General features: G+C 43.8%; 1 protein-coding gene across 2 annotated transcripts in view; it reads right to left on the bottom strand.

Annotated features, from left to right (window-relative positions):
* Window positions 1-1,595: 1,595 nt before the first annotated feature.
* The window catches only part of fstl5 (follistatin-like 5), a 279,805-nt gene continuing 263,712 nt past the window's right edge, over window positions 1,596-17,688 (bottom strand). For both annotated transcript variants that reach the window (XM_074674483.1, XM_074674484.1), the window contains 2 exons: window positions 14,797-14,921; window positions 1,596-3,931 (listed from right to left, as the gene is read on the bottom strand). In XM_074674483.1, the coding sequence (XP_074530584.1) occupies window positions 3,229-3,931; window positions 14,797-14,921 (828 nt within the window). In that variant the 3' untranslated portion in view covers window positions 1,596-3,228. The remainder of the gene's footprint in view (window positions 3,932-14,796; window positions 14,922-17,688) is intronic.

The following is a 17,688-nucleotide window of genomic DNA, read 5'->3' as shown; positions in this document are numbered from 1 at the left end:
ATATTCAAGTATTCTTACAAAAATGTAAGGAATGTTTTCAAATGTTTTAAGTGAAATTTTTTTTTAATTTTTGCAAAATTTTACATTCACAAATTGTTAGAAATTTTGATGTACCAGAAATTTCAATATATTTTTCCAGAAAATTTAAATTTTTCACAATTGTTTTGCATATTTTGCAAATTCTTCAATTTTTTTTTTTGGTTTTGTAAATTTATGAAATTCCAAATGGGTTTAACAATTTAGGCAGATTTCTTGAATTACAAAAAATTAAAAAAGGCAGACTTTTAAATATTTTTTGCTTAATTTTGGCGAACTGGTAAAAATTCCTTTAACGTTTCCAGATATTTTTGAAATTTTTGCACATTTTTTTTAAATCTCTTTTTTTATTAATAATTTGGCATTTATTTTGATTTCAAAAAAGCTTTGCAAGTTTTGAAAAAAAAATTAAAAAGTTGGAGAAATAAAAAACATTACATGTACAATTTTCAAAAATTGAAAATAAGATCTTGTTTAGATAATTTTTGACAAGGTTTAAAATATGCATTGAATTTTAAATACCTTAAAATCTGAATTTAATTTTTGTTTTGCTGTTTTTCCAAATTTTCTAGAGTTCAGATTTTTTTTTTTTTTGCAGTTTTTTTTTTTATTCTTTCACATTTTTTGAAATTTTCCTCTTTTTTTAGATTTTAAATTACATATAACATATTTGCAAATTCATTGAATATAAAAAACTAAGACATAACGTACAATTTCCAAAAAAAAAAAAAAAAGTTCTAACTCAAATAGATAATTTTTCACTATATATAAAGAATTTCATACTCTATATTGTCTTTTTGTGAAGATAAAGTAGATTTTGTGGCTCTGAATGACTTTAATCCAGGTGAGCTGAGGCAAAATGTCTCCTTTGAAAGTAAAGGTTGCAGACCCCTGTTCTAGTGTCATAATAAAGGTTGACTTCATTATTTATTTATTTTATTTAAAATATATATATTATCATTATTTCCCAGAGGTTTCAGATTTGGTATTTTTGCCACTGTCTCAGAGTATTTTTGTTGGTGTTTGTGTATCGTCATCAGATTGTCACAGGCAGGCAGTGAATTGTGCTCTGCCCCTAAAGCCAGAGATGCTTTGATTTGGAAAAAGTCTTTAAAGCCTGACTGACTCCAGATAATTTCATCAAATCTCCTGAAAGTGTTGATGTGTGTGAGTCTTTGTGTTTTTAACGGTGGCAGTCGTTTCTCTGTCAGCCTTCAGGCGTTCGTGAGTTAAATCATGTTCATGCCAATCACATTTTCCACAGCGTGTCACAGATTTCTCCACACAGAGAGAAATGAAACCATTTAATGAATTTCTCAGAAACCGACTCCAACACTCTCTGCTCACCAGGTCGTCTCTGCTTTCTTTACTAATTAATGATGATTCTTCACCACGCACGCTTCAACACAGGACAAACACACCCAGAGGGACGGCGGAGTCCTGACCTTGTTCTTGTAGCGTCTCTGGTTGAATCATAATTGGCGTCAGACTCTGAGAGGAAACACGTCGACGTGTGATTGTCTGAACAAAGCGTTTGTTTAATGAGGAGAAGAGGCCACGTGTGTTTTCATGATCTAGTTTTTATTGTTGGGTAAAATGACAAGCGTGTTTTCTCTATATAAATAACAATCACATGAAGAACATACAAGACATGGCTATGCTGGGTGTGTGTGTGTGTGTGTGTGTGTGTGTGTGTGTGTGTGTGTGTGTGTGTGATGACAGGTGTGTGAGGGTGGAAACAGAAAGAGACAGAAACCAGCGTGAACCTGTACACGATGGAGGAGTAAGGAGGTCACAGTCAGCCGCTATGTACAGAACGAAACCAGAGAAAGGTCAAAGGTCATCATCATCATCATCATCATCATCATCATCATAATCAGTACAGTCGGGTTTAAAGGTTGAAAAACAACAGGTGAGAGGGTCAAAGTAAAGAAAGATCAAACATGTAGGGGTCAGATCTCACAGGAAAGACAGAGTGAGCTTAAAGAATCTGTACACGTCAAAAGTCCGTGCTGAGTCAGCGTTACGCTCGCCCGCTGTGGTTCACAGAGTCGTAGAGTGCCAGGGTGAAAATGCATAGAAATGTGTCCGGCTGAGGAACCGTTAGACGCCTCGTTAGCCCATGTTCAGAAAGAGCTGTTTACAAACACCAAACGCAGCTAACGCAGCTAACGCAGCTAACGCGGCTAACGTGGCTCCTCAGCGAGCGCGCTCCCCGTTCCTCTGAGTTAAACCTTTCACCTCAAACCAAACGGAGCAGCCTGACCCCGACAGATCCTCCTCATTCACTCTGTTCATCTTTTTTTGTTCGTTTGGTCCTGGGCTAAACACGCCGCCGCTGCCTCCACGCTAAGTCTATCCACTCCCTACGAGGAAAACGTTCAGGTTTCACAAAGTGTAGTGCATAAAGCTGGTACAATTCATCTAACGCCGCCACGGACTCTCTGCTCTGGACTAAAGAGGAAAAAATATTTAAATATTTATACACGTGAAACCTTCCTACGCTGGTTGAGTTTGATCAGAGGTTACAGATCGCACAACAGTGATGAAGCGCTCAGTCTCCAGGTCCCCACTTCAGACAGGGTGAGATCACAACCAGGGCTGGTTTAATTAGACCGACACAGACGAGGGGAGGGGGGGGGAGGGGGTGGACCATGGATGGAGGGGAGCGTCTGCAGTCACACGGGGATAATTACACCAACTCCTCTGATGGAGGGATTTTCCTTGAAGGCACAGGAAAAGGTTTGGGATGGAAACTGAAGTCTGGACATGTACAGTATATATAAGAGTTTCAGCCAATCAGATTAAATATTGGTCTCGTTGAGAGATTATCTACAGCATTCCCACACTCAGAGACGACCAGTTTGAGTAATGATGCTCGGATTCAACATGTTGACGGATTTGCACCAATTTGTCCTGAAAGAGAAACCAGCAGGCAACGCAGCGTTGACTGGAAGGTGAGTCCACCTGTGGAGAAACATGGAAACTTGGCTTTGAGACGATCAATTAACACTCAGTCAATTACACCTTCGCTTGTTTTTCTTGTTTTTTCTTCGGTGACAGTCCCTCATCCAATGGACTTTAAAAATTTGAAAGTATTCACAATTCACTCCCACGAAATTAAAGAATCTGCAGCAGGACTCAGCAGTACCTCGGAGGGAAACCGAGCCGGGTGGGTCGGCGCCGCGCAGCCTAGGAGTCGCCCACCCACACCACCACGTTGCCTTTCAGGACGTCTGTGATCTCACAGTTGAGCTTGTTGAGGCGTCCGTCCAGGATGAAGAGCGACTCCCTGGACGGGGTCATGAGGTACTGTCCGAACAGCCCGCTGCTGGTCATCGCCCTGTTCCTGCCGCTCCACGGCCACTCCGCCGCCCTGGTCGCCTCCTTCAGGCTCTTGATCATCTTGACTTTGCCGGTGCTCAGCTCCACGAACAGGGCGTCGGTTTGGCGGCCGGAGCTGCCGAACACGTTGTACTGGTGGACCTCGGTGAAGGAGCGCTGGAAGGCCAGGTCGGACAGGTGCAGGTTGGTGTGGATGTCGAAGGGCTCCTGGATCTCCCCGCGCTCAGAGATCTTCTGGATCCTCATCAGGCCGTCGCCGTCGTCCACGGTTATCAGGTAGTGACCGTCAGGAGACACGAACGGCGTGCCGGTGACGTCGCGGTTCAGGCCGATCACGCTGTCCGTCACGCTGTCCAGGATGAGCTGAGGCTGCGTGGCCCCCGTGGAGTCGGCTCGGCAGTTCACGAAGTAGTAACCGCCCAGGTGTGTGTAGGCCACGGACTTGGGGATGCAGTTGTACTCCCACAGACTGATGTTCTTCACGTAGGACGTCGTCTCCAGGTCGATCTTATGGAGCACGGGTTCGTTTCTGTGGAGGATGAGGCCGAACCTGAGCGGAGAAAAACAAACACAAACTCAATCAGTAACGAGTCATTTTCTCGTTTAGACCCAACACCAGAGAGTCCAAAGTCAGGCCCCAGGTCCATTTTCATCGTCTCAAAGCCACACAGAGAGATCAGTCTGTAAAATGTGATTTCTTTGAGCTGTGTGTCAAACCAGACATTTTTCATCAGACCTTTCATTTCTTTTGTTTCTAAACCTGGTTTGTTCTGCAGCAGCGTGTGGTCGCACATTAAGCCAGAGCTGTACAACGAACACATCAAGACACAGCCGACCTGACGGAGAAACACACAGAGGTTTGTTCAGGTAATTATACAAACTGTCAGGCTGGAGTAACGTCAGAGAGGTGTTCAAGGAGGAAAAAGCTCCTTTTAACACTTTAGCTCCCTGACAGTCTGAGTATCTGAGGGTCAGACCAGCTCCCTGACAGTCTGAGTATCTGAGGGTCAGACCAGGTCCCTGACAGTCTGAGTGTCTGAGGGTCAGACCAGCTCCCTGACAGTCTGAGTATCTGAGGGTCAGACCAGCTCCCTGACAGTCTGAGTATCTGAGGGTCAGACCAGGTCCCTGACAGTCTGAGTATCTGAGGGTCAGACCAGCTCCCTGACAGTCTGAGTATCTGAGGGTCAGACCAGCTCCCTGACAGTCTGAGTATCTGAGGGTCAGACCAGCTCCCTGACAGTCTGAGTATCTGAGGGTCAGACCAGCTCCGTCTTCGTGGACTTAACGCCGTTTCTCGTGTGGCCGTGGATTGTGCTGAAAAAGCTTTATCCAGACCCAGAGAATCTGTTAATGGGTCATTACATTTTTACAGCTGAGCGGGGGAGAGGGCGAATCTGCTCAGAGCTAACGGGCCTCAATTAATTGTGAATAACAGCTGATCGATGCTGACAGCCACTTAAAGCGAGCCGCCATTTATCATCTGTTACGCCGTTTTAACACCCAGCTGTCTGCACCTGTGGACGGAAAAATGGCCGTTTAAGAGCCATAGAGGACGTTATCCTCCCTGAGGAGGAAACCGGTGATCTGTCGAGTCCACTGGGTCCAGACAGGAAGGAAGGGAGTGACATGTAAAGGTCTTTAACGCTGAACGCCGCTCGGCGATGACCTCTCAGACTCAGACTGGTCTGTTGGTTTTCCATGTGGGGCTGTTTTGTCTGAATAATGTCTGAAAAACAAACACTGATTCCTTTTTACATCTTTTGACTCCACCTGTTGTCAGGTTGAAGCGGATTAGGAGCTACCTGCTCAGGTGGAGAGTGAGGAGTGAGAAGACTCGTCAAAGATAACACTTCATTAATGTTTAAAGAGGAAAATCAGAGCTTTCTCCACTGATCTGAGGAAACTGATTCACATTTGAGACATTATTTAAACCATGTGGTCAACTGTTGCTCTGTCAGCTCCCGTGTTGTTCTTCCACAACAGGCGACACAGCACACGCGTGATCAACATAACCACTGAAAACTTGTTTACTGACATCATTTTTAAATCATAGCCATTGATTGTCTTTGTGTTTAACGATTCCCTTATCAGTTCTTTACATTGTGCTGGAGCCACCGGGCCTTAAGTCGACTAGTCTGCTACAGCTATCTTAGCTTAGCAGTTAGCTAACGTTTCCCAAGAAAACTTTGATTCAGGATTTTCAGCTTGAAGTTTTCCTGAAGAACTGACTTCATAAAGAAATGTTCATCACTCTCTCTCAGGAGATTCATATTCAGTACATTCAACATGGTATAAATCACCTTATGTACCTAAATAATAAAACAGCTCAAGCTTGATGCTAACCTATATGGGAAACTGCATTGATATGCTAGCAGTTAGCATACATCAGTATAACTTCGGCTTCAGAATAGAATTTCAACGTTCATCACAGAAACATATCACATCAACTCTTTGTAAAAAATACTGAGAGTTTCAAATGTCAAAAGCTAACAGGCTAATGAAAGGCTAACAGCTGACGGAAAGGTTCCAAACAACTTAAACCATTGCTATAACCACTTTGAGACACTAGATGGCCTACTTCAATTATTAATATATTAAAACACAGTACATCAACGTCACATTGTGTGAAATTTTGACCTGTTTCTGTTTAATTATGCCCAGAAATATCCAGACTCAGGGACCAGTTACAGTTTATTCACTTACAGGATAAACTCAATGAAATGTTGTTGACACAGAAAACCTGTAAAGATACTTTTTGTACCAAGAAAATTCACAACAGGATTTGATAAGGGAATCGATAAAGAATCAGATCGATAAGCAGAATAGATAAGGGCATCGGTGTTGATAAAATCTTATCAATTCTCATCCCCACTGACCTTCAAGATAACATTTAGAAAACATTGAGTATTTATTAGTTTATTAGTTAGTTAGTTATTAGTAGTGTATCCCTGAGCTTGAGTCAGGAGTAATAAACTGTTGGATCATGGGATTGAATCCTGACTGTGTGAGAAAAGACACAGACAGAAAGTGAAGGAGCCCACAGCCAAAATATGTCTCCAGTCTGGTCACGTCACTGGGTCACAGGTTTCCATTCAGCTCTGTGTGTCAGCTCACACTGGATCCACTGGGTCCCCGCTCCGGCAGGTCGCAGCAGATATGCAACCAATTTATTTTTTTTTCCAGATGCTGGAGCTTATGAGGCTTCATTTTTTTTCTTCTTTTTTGAGTTATTTTTTTGGGATTTTAATGCCTTTAACTGTATTGTAGAGGACGGTGGCTAGAACAGGAAACAGGGTGAGAGTGGGGATGACATGAAGGAAAGAGGCCACAGGCTGGACTACAACCAGGGTCACCTGCTAAAGGGTGAACCTCATGGAGCGGGTTTTAAACCACTAGGTCATCTGCGCTTCTGTGGCGTGTCACGAGTGGGACAGGAAGTAGTGCACAGAAACTACCTAAACCACCCAGTGTCTATTACCATTGTACGGTTTTGAAGCCAAAATTCCTCCGTCACAGGTGCAGCTATTGTAGCCATTGGCAGCCAGAGTCTGTGCAGTAGAGACTGTGAGGGATTCTGGGAGAATCTGAGTGGAGCTGGGTGACAAAAATAATAATTTTTTTTCTTTTTTTAGAGAGTCTAATCACTTCCTGACTCTACCGCCCAACATATTTTACAATCCCCCGAAAAAATACACGAGAACGTCAGCTGTCAATCATCATTAAACGTTACATAAAGCCTCGTTTTTAACCTCGTATAACTAATGAAAATGAAACTTTTCAGAAAAAAGAGGACTTGGATACAAGACAGCCAAATGATATCTTCAAATCACCACAACAATCAGACGTGAGAAACATTTCTACCAGGTGTATTAATTTTTTAAAGTTTGACCACAGCCCATCTGGAATGACTGGGGAGATGGATTTTTTAAACCTATACTGCAGCCAGCCACCAGGGGGAGCAGTTTTTGTGGCAAAATCACTTCAAGCCAAGCAAGATGACGTCCATTTTTTTTTGTATTATTATTTTTTTTTCCAGTCTATGAGGCCAGGAGTCAACAGGTCTGAGGTTTCACAGCCCAACAAATGAAGAATGGGAACTCCTGAGCACGCCGCCTGTTTGAGCTGAAGGATGAGGGAGCACGAAGTCAACATGGAGCTAAGTGTAAGTTGATACTAAGTTTTAATTTAGACGTCCATGATATGAAATGTTTCCTTTGTAGAGCATAAAAAGTCCCTTTGGCTTCAATGGTTGGATAGCGCCTCCAGGGTAACAGTGCTCCCATCAGCCCATTGGTTGTTGCCCCCTGGTCTAAACAGTATTTTTCAGCGTGGTGTTCTCAACAGATGTAGAAAATAACAGCAGCTCAGTCACAGCTCATACTGGACCTGGCTTTCTGATTGAATAATGTTGGTTTTCCTTCATTGGGTCAACGTGTGGCGCTGGTACGGCCCAGCAGTATGAGTCCACATGGAGCTAGCATCACAGCTAGCTTTCCCTGATCTCGTTTCTCTGCTGTGAGCTTTAACCATCAGTGTCTGTCACTGAGCAAACTTTACAGAAACTCTCAAACATCCTTCAGGCTGTTTAACAACTCTGTCAGAAACTGCTTTTTGTCATTAGGAGGAAGTGAAATCATGAATTTAATAAATGTGACGAGTGTGATTGAATTGTCCCTCACACCGTCTTTCACATCCCTAATTAATAACCATTATCAAGAAGCACTGACCAATCAGAAAGAAGTATTTAACTCGGCGGTGATCAGGGAGAAAAGCTGCTGAAATGAATTTATAAAACTTCCCTAAAGCAGCGTTTCTCTCTGAGCCCATCATCTCTAATTAAAGGTGTAAATTTGCTGAAGCCCGTTGTGTTGTTTCAAGGAATTCACATTTAATAGACTCATCAATCTGTCAGAGAGACTGACGGGTCATTCAGCGCTCAGAGATACCGCCGTTTGTCTTCCAGGTAAAGCAAAGTGGAGTCAAACGGCTGAGTCGCTCTCACAGGATGAATCAGAGACGTGGAGGATCACAGGTTTCTCCAAAGCGTGAGAGGTGGGCTCAGCTTTTCGCTTCACGTCAGAGCTGCTGAACGTGCTCCACGTGACTGGAGATGATCTGTGTGGTTGAATCAAAGGACGCCGTCTGACATCCAGCTGAGCGCTTCCTGTTCGCCGTCTGTCAGCGAGCTGGATGACGTCTGAGACTCGACTTCAGAGTCTGAAACTGTAACGTCTCCTCACCGCCGCGGGCTGACGTCACCGCCGCCCGTCAGACTCAGCTCAGACTGTTTCCTTTACGTTGTGTTCAGTATGGCAGCTGATGTGACGGATCGATGAGCGCTGCTCCCCCGCTGTGATGTACGGTAACCTGCCCGCCAGCCAAAGGTCAGCGCGGCGTTTATCCTGCGATCAAAATAAAACCCTCACGAGCAGGGAGGCTGTTTTCATGTTGGATGAATTAATAATCAGGCGCCGTTTGGCTGGGCCCGGGCGTGAACACAGCTGGGTTTCTGGGCCGGCAGACCCAGATCGCTCTCAGCTGCTTCGACAGCTGCTGTTTGTCGTTTGTTCTGATGATTAATGCATTAAAGATCCTCGCTGCGTCTGCACAGCGGGCTGCGCTCAGATAGAGACGTCCTCCACGTCCCGTCGTCTTCGCTTCACGTCAGAGCAGAGGCCTCGGCGCTCAGAGGCTCAGGAACAGGAAATGGATCACTGCGAGCTCACAGGAAGACGTATCACAGGAATCCTTCTCCACCATCCTCCAGCGCCGCAGCATCCAATCAGCATCATGTCTGCTTGTTTTGCCAAAAGGCAGTCTGGCAGCGCTGACAGCGTGCGGAGGAGGAACAGCTCATTTCTGCTGACATGTGGATTTCCTGACGGCTCGTCGATGCTTTAATGAACCTGAGCCCAGGAGGAGGAGCTGCAGAGGGAATCCCCGTCGTCAACATCCCCACGAGTCGCTGATTGAACGTCTGCTGCTCCACACGCGGCTCATGTTGCTAAACAGACTAATCAATGCTGCACCGCGGCCGGCAGACAGGAAGGAGGGAACCAATCAGAGCGGAGGCTGAGGTTAGAGCGAAAGTTTCCTGATGAAGACGACAGCGTCAGAAAGAAACCATAAACTGCTGTTTTCCTGGAAAACGTACAGAGGACGTCTCCACGCCATCGCCACCACCAGGCTGGAGGAGGAGTCAGAAACTAAAGGAGACCCTGCAGCATCTCCGTGTGAAACATCCATCTGCTCGCTGCTAAACTGACAAGTCCGTCAAATAAAAGAGAAACCTGCTGACTGACAAAAGACGATACGGACAAAATATGAAACATTTATCCCACAATCACCATTTATCTAAAAAACACACCAAAAAACAAGCTTCAAGCTAATCTATCAAACACAAATATGATTAAAAATGAAATATTCCCTACGCACAAGCAAGCATGACGGTTAAAACTCTGATGGCATATAAACTTCCTGTTACCGTGGAGTGCCATGCTACCGAATGATAGCACATAGGCGTCCTTTTAAAGACAGACTGTCAGCTCCTTCAGCCGTCTCCAAACGCCTGCTGTGAGCTGCAGCAGAGATTCAACAAGTCCATGAATCTCTTCTGAGGAAGTTATGAACATTTGTTGGTGTGTTAAGTGATGAAAGTTGATATTCTGCTGGAAAAACAAAGTTTTATCGATGTATGCTAACCGCTAGCATGTATCTTATCAGAGAGTTGTGTATCAGTGGCTCTCAGGGAGGTCTCTGTAGCTCTGTTTTTACCTTCTGCTTTAATACAAGTATAAAAACATGAAGTGAGAGGTTTATACACATGATCAAACTGCCTTTAAAGTCAGATTGACATGAAGCTCTTAACTTTAAACATGAAAACAAGTCTTCTAGCTCAGGCTAGCTACTGTTAGCAAATTACCTTCAAAGCTCCAAACGGATAAAAACGTACATTTAAAAGCCTTTATACTATTGATACATGGTACTACATACTTGGATGATTCTCTGTATATTATTATCAGAAACTTTAGGCAACTCCAGCAAACACCAACTTCTTCTTTATACACTAACTTCTGCTATAGAAATAAACTGGCCTTGCCTTGCCTTGCCTTTAAAGCTCTCTGGTGTCAGTGATAAAACTGTTTGTGGTGAACAGATCTTGTTCAGTTTCTCTCTCAAACAGCAGATTGAGTTTTTATGAGAAACAGATGATCCACAGGTCAGATTATTAACCACACAATTCACATGCTCCTTTTTTCTCCACTAATTTGATGTAACTTTTGCAGACAAATTTCTGTTTTTATTTTCAGAGTTGGTGGATAAAGTCTCCTCCTCACACAGAGGTTGTTGGTTTGACGCTGGCGGTGGTTTGGGATGTGATCAGGTCAGTATCAGCTGTTACCAGTGGTCGGGTGTTGGACATTCACAATGAAACTTTTCCAATCTTTCATTCATTAACTACCATCTACCCTCTGCAGGGTCGTGGGTGGGTGGAGCCTATCCCAGCTGTCTTCAGGTGAGAGGCGGGTCCACCTTGGACTGGTCTCTTGTCAATCACTGGATTAACACTCACAACTACAGCAATTTCTAATCCCTAATTAACCTGAGGAGCATGTTTTTGGGGCTAACAGAGCTGACCATCATATAGTCTCAATTCCAGTCAAAACAAATCAGTTTATAGAGCAAATACATCGATAATTAAGCATGAACACCACTTCCTGTCTGGCCCCCTTTGACCATCACACGCCACCCTCCTCAGAGGCCGGGTCCTGGACTTTAGGGGACAGAGCTTCAGCCAACACATCCTGAGCTCTGTGTCTCCAAACACCTGCAGCTCTGACTCTCTTCACTCATTTAACAATAATCACCTTAAACCTTCCTCTTCAGACGATCCTTCACCACTGACTCCACGTCCTGACCCTCACTCTGAATATCTTTGAGTAGAGAAACAGGAGAAACACATTTCCAGCAGCCGGTCACCAACAGTTTTCAGTCTGTAAAATATCAATCCAGCCTGTCTGAGGTCAAAGGTCTCAGCTTCATTCAAATAAAACTCACAAATATTGAGATGTTTTGGTTTCTCAGTAGAATTTATGTCATTTTAGGTCTAATTAAAACAAATTTAACTCACTTCATTTTAGATTAATCAAGGAGGAAATACATCAATTAATAAATACCAACATGATCCTCTGCTGCAGCCTTTAATTAACACGACAGAGAAAACTGACTGAAAATCTGCTTTCTCCATGGAAACACACAGACAGATACACTCACACACAACACACACAACACACACAACACACACAACACACACAACCCTGATGTTTACAGAGCGACGCATGCTAATGTGAAAGCTAACGTGCATGTACTGTTGGATACATATGAATGAAAGTAGGAGCTCCTGGCAGCAGCAGTAATAGACACACACATACACCTACACACACACACACACACACACACAGAGGTGTGTGTGTGTGTGTGTGTTTTTTTTTAATGAATCAAAGTGATGAGCAACCCGTTGGTAAAGACGACAATTTCCAAACACAACTCTGCAAAAAGTGTCTGCACTTTGCTGCAATCTTCCCCGACTGTCCCCCAGGATCTAATTACAGCTGAGCCAGCTTCACACACACACACACACACACACACACACACACACACACACACACACACACACACACACACACACACACACACACACACACACACACACACACACACACACACACACACACACACACACACACTCCAGGAAACATTAACATCCTGAAACCCTGCAGACCTCCTGTGTGTTTGTGGCCTCTTGGTGACATTAGTCAGGGTTTGGTACCGGCTCGGCCCGGTCCAGCCTGAGCATCGTGTGATTTCTACCACCATGAGGTCAGACAATGAGGAGGTGAAGAGCCAACAGTCTGCCTGACTCTGGTCAGATCTTTATTTTTCTGTCTCCTGAGCTGAACTAAAGCAGAAATCATCTGATCCACGGTGTGTTCTGGTTTCTGTTGATCTGGAGAACCCGTCCTGTTTCCAGCCGGGCGTGCTGAGGACGCAGACTCTGAGATTAAATCTTTGCCTTTCTTTGAGGTTTGTCTGATATTATTGAAGAGAAAATGTCAGCTGACAGAAAATAAGAGCTGGTTCAGTTTCTGAAAGTTCACGTCGACTGTGTGATGATTTAAACAGACTCAGGAAATAAAAAAGAGGCAGAGCTGAGTGAACGCTGAATCCAAACCATGACCATCAGCGTTTCCATCAGGACCATCTCTCTGCTCGGACTCAGTCTGGAAAGGAAACGTCCTCATTACCGGAGCAAATCTCTTAAAGGGGCAGTGCAGTGTTTTATCAGGCCTGGGCCTGGTTTTACTGTAAAGTAACGTCCTGATCAGTGGCGGCTGATCAGTGGCGGCTGATCAGGACGTTACTTTACAGTAAATTCTACCCTCCGTTCCTTTCCAAGAAAATGATCTGTGACCCTGTCGTACCAACCAGGTGTTTTTTCCAGGGATTTTACCAGCGTTCTCTCGACACTCGTCGTTTTTAAGAAAAGTAAACTCACTGAGGATCGATAAAGCCTCCAGATCAGTCCAGAACAACTGCCTGTAAAACTGAGAAGATGCTCCAGTGGAGGGTTAAACTTCAAGATCTCTGACTGGCTCATTTCACTGTCAATCAAAAAGGGATTCAGCCTCAGACAGATCATCCAATCATCATGCAGAAGCCCAGCGTCCAGGCCAGCCCACTGCCTCATAGACCCCCAGAGACGCTGAGCGTCCGATGGGCGGGACAAAGCCCAGCATTTATCCAATGACCGTCCAGTTTCCACAGTGGAACAACCCACTCTACGCTTCCCCGCTGAAGTCAGAAGACGCTCAGCGTCCAACTGTGTTAAAGCGCTGAGACGCTGCGGGGATGATTGAGAAGGAGGTGGAGCCAGTTACCTGTGATAGGAGCTGATTCTGAACTAAAGATGAAGGAATTCTAGCTCAGATTTTATCAATGAAATGTTCACACAGCAGAACATATCATCACTTTTTAGGGACATTTTAGGGGAAGCTGAGCTTCCCTTGCAGTCTTAGAGCAATCACCACTGCTCCCGACATATTTTACAATCCCTGAAAAAAATACATGAGAACGTCAGCTGTCAATCATCGTTAAACATTACGTAAAGCCTCATTTTTAACCCCATAAAACCAATGAAAACAAAACTTTTCAGAAAGAAGAGGACTTGGATACAAGACAGCCAAATGATATCTTCAAATCACCACAACAATCAGACGTGAGAAACATTTCTACCAGGTGTATTAATTTTTTAAAGTTTGACCACAGCCCATCTGGAATGACTGGGGAGATGGATTTTTTAACCTATACTGCAGCCAGCCACCAGGGGGAGCAGTTTTTGTGGAGACCTCACTACTATCTTATCTTATCTTATCTTTTCCTTCTCTCCTATGTTTGTTTGCATAATAGCGCCCCCTTGGCACACTTCCTGCCTGCCATGTCTGTATGAGGTGTGTTACCATAAAACATGTTTTAAATTCAGACATTGTGCAAATGATGATTCTTGTAATATTGTGTTTTTGTGTTGTGTTTATATGTGTTGAAAAATGTACGTGGAAATTAATAAATAAATTATAAACCAAAACAAACAAATAAATAAAAAGTTAATGCAGATTGATCTGAAACTCTTACAATCCTATTCGTCATAATTTGAGCTCTTATGTATCTGTTTTATTGCTCTACTGGCTCTGATAACTTCTGTTGTAACACCATAATTTCAATAAAGTCATTCTTTTCCATTATTCTATGTAGCTGCACTTCCTCGACTGTCCACTAGAGGCTGGATGTAAAGTCATGAACACCCCTTCAGTCCCACTCTGACAGCAGGTAATACACATGAAAACAGACTGACTGCTCCACCTCCTGACCTGTGTCTGCATCGATGGACCGTCAGGCGTCATGGCGCCCCCTCACCGACCAATCAGAGAAGCCGCTGAGACGATATGTGTATTTTCTGTAACTGTGCAGCTCAGTAAACAAACGCTCCTCTCTGTGTGAAATGAGGAAGTGTTTCTATTTGAGTCGTTGTTTGTTTCCACATCCCCTCTGGATAAATACGCAGACTAATCTTCCAGTAATTAAAAAACTTATCAGGGTTTGTTAATTGTCTTTTGTATTAACTCAGTGAAGAGTTGGCTCCTCAGCAAATGAAACAAATGTTTATTTTTACAATCGTTTTATGTGATTGTCTCAGCGTCCTCGGCGTTCACGGCGATGATTACAGCGCGTTGAGACGCTGTAATCATCGCCGCGGTGAGGCGTCCAGGAAGGACAGTGAGAGAAACGCTGATGGAGGTTGGACTTCACTTCAGATCAGTTTTCATCAGGAGAGTTCCTGGACAACGCTGGACGTACCTGACGTGGTTGATGATGAGGCTGGAGGTGGGGATGAAGAAGTCGTCCACTCTGTCGAAGCGTCGGCCGATGGGCTGCGTGTGCACGGTGTGATGGGAGACCCTCCCACTGGCCTGGTTGATCACCTGGAGCACAGAGAGGGGGCGGAGTCAAACAGGAGCTGATGAATTCACTCAGAGCTTCACTGATCCTCAAACTTTAACCAAAGAGGAGAAATCTTCATGAGTGAGCAGCTTTGTTTAGATTTCAGCAGGAGGCCCTGAAATTAAACCTCTGAAACACAGAGCGATCATTTCTGACTCTGCTCTGGCTGCAGAGATTTTAGACGCAGCCTCCTCCTCCTCCTCCTCCTCCTCCTCCTCCTCCTCCTCCTCCTCCCTCGGTGCGGAGACGCTGAAGCTTCACGGTGGGAGGTGATGAGCGCCGCTGTCACTGGCGTCTAAAGAAGACGTGTGCAAACATGGCAGCGAGCAGACGTGTGTTTGTGTGTAGGCAGCGTTTCCTTTGATTGTGCCACAATGCACAAAGCAAATTGCCTCACAACAAACTCTGCTTTATGAGTTTCAGCGCCACCGATGACAGGAAGGATTCTTCAAGCGGGAAAATCACCTGGAGCTGAGTGTAGACGCTGCTCGGAGGAGACGGCAGATACTTCTGGAAACAACAACCAGTTTGTGACACGTTTGATCCTGCGTATGTTTAGTAAACAGGTGATTATTAACTCTGCATCATCCTGCATCAAAAAGAGACTGAATCTGTCTTTAATACTTCCACACCCTCGTTATGCTCCTGTCATCCATGTTCCCTTACATCAGAAGGATATTTATTACAACGTACCAGAATAATGATGAATATTATTGTTTTCCTTCATATTCAAAGTTTAACTCCAGATCCAATCAGCTGATCTCTGAGCCAGAGAAACAGAAAGTGTCAGAGTAAACACGACGCAGCAGTAACTGGCTTTTAATGACATCATTAGGAGAGTTTAACCAATCAACAACTGCAAACCCAAGAGAGGCTGCGGTGATTATCGCTGCGGTGATGCCACACATGTTGGAGGAAATGACTTTTCTGTTAGTGAATAAAGGGTAATTACAACATTTTTAACTCGTTTCTATGAAAAACAGCACGAGATAATCACTCTTTAACTTTTTTTGGACGTATGATGCTGCATGCATTGATACTACAGATAAATTGGCAAATGAACTGAAACATTAACTGTCCTTCCTGTTCACACATCGATGTCCTCACGCTGAAGCTTTCCTGAGTTTTCCATTCACACCCTGTCATCAAACCTCCTCTCTAACCTTTAAGCCAAACTTCTTCTCTGACGTCGACTCGTCTGCAGAAATAGACTCTTCTTCTGTTCATGAAGGCGTTTAAATGTCCCAGAGACCTGAGTTACTCCTAAAAGTGTCCAGAAAGTTTACATCATGTGTGGAAGAATCAGACGGTTGGTTAGACGGCGATCGCAGCGACACCTTTGGCTGGAGTCGGTGCTGTTTGCAGGAAAGACTCTGTTTCCCATGAGCCTCACTGTCTGTAAGACGTGACACTTCTCTAGACGTGTATTTGTTTTGGAGAACAGATTGTCTTTTTAACACTGCTTTTCTGTATTCAAGAAAACCTTACCCAGAATGCAAAGCAATGAGGTGATGCATTTATTTTTAGTTATGTAGCGCTGTTGTTCAAAATGTGACACCGATCAAACTTTTACTTCATGGAGTCATGAACAGGAAAATATGTAAAAAGAGAAACACTTTCAAGATCACTTCTGAACTCCTCACAGGGCCTTTCCCCCTTCTAGATATCTGTCTGATCCTGATCCACTCTGTAAAATGAGATTATCAGCTCCAACATAGCTGAACTTCTCAGCACGTCTAAGTCTCCGTGACAACACCACGCTGTCGGTCGAAGTTTATCAGAGAGATCTGAGTTTTTCTCAGTCAAAAACAATTTCTGTGATTAATTTTGTAGTGATGGTGGTGATGGCAAGAAAGAGAAACATGAGAGAGATAGAGCACAAGCTTAAGGCTAACACATGAGCCAAAGGCTAACACAAAAGCTAAAGAATAAACATAAGCTAAAGACAAACACATGAGCTAAAGGCTATAACACAAACTCAAGGCTACAACACGACCTAGAGGCTAAAACATGAGCTAAAGGCTAAATCATGAGCTAAAGGCTAAAACATGATCCAAAGGCTAAAACACAGGCTAAAGGCTAAAACATGAGCTAAAGGCTAAATCATGAGCTAAAGGCTAAAACATGACCTAAAGCCTATAACACAAGCTAAAGGCTAAAACATGATCCAAAGGCTAAAACACAAGCTAAAGGCTAAAACATGAGCTAAAGGCTAAATCATGAGCTAAAGGCTAAAACACGACACTAAAGCCTATAACACAAGCTAAAGGCTAAAACGTGATCCAAAGGCTAAAACACAAGCTAAAGGCAAAACCATGAGCTAAAGGCTAAAACATGATCTAAAGGCTAAAACACAAGCTAAAGGCTAAAATACAGGCTAAAGACAAACACATGAGCTAAAGGCTATAACACAAACTCAAGGCTACAACACGACCTAAAGGCTAAAACATGAGCTAAAGGCTAAATCATGAGCTAAAGGCTAAAACACGACCTAAAGGCTAAAACACAAGCTAAAGGCTAAAATACAGGCTAAAGACAAACACAAGCTAAAGGCTTTAACATGAGCTAAAGGCTAAAACATGAGCTAAAGGCTAAAACACAAGCTAAAGGCTAAATCATGAGCTAAAGGCTAAAACACAAGCTAAAGGCTAAATCATGAGCTCAAGGCTAAAACACAAGCTAAAGGCTAAAACACGATCTAAAGGCTAAAACATGAGCTTAAGGCTAAAACACAAGCTAAAGGTTAGA

Source organism: Halichoeres trimaculatus, unplaced genomic scaffold (genome assembly GCF_033239565.1).
Source record: "Halichoeres trimaculatus isolate MK-OKI-2021-1 unplaced genomic scaffold, fHalTri1.1 fHalTri1_scaffold_7, whole genome shotgun sequence".
Taxonomy (NCBI): domain Eukaryota; kingdom Metazoa; phylum Chordata; class Actinopteri; order Labriformes; family Labridae; genus Halichoeres; species Halichoeres trimaculatus.
The sequence above is the reverse complement of the archived record's forward strand: the minus strand, read 5'-3'. Positions and strand labels throughout refer to the sequence as shown.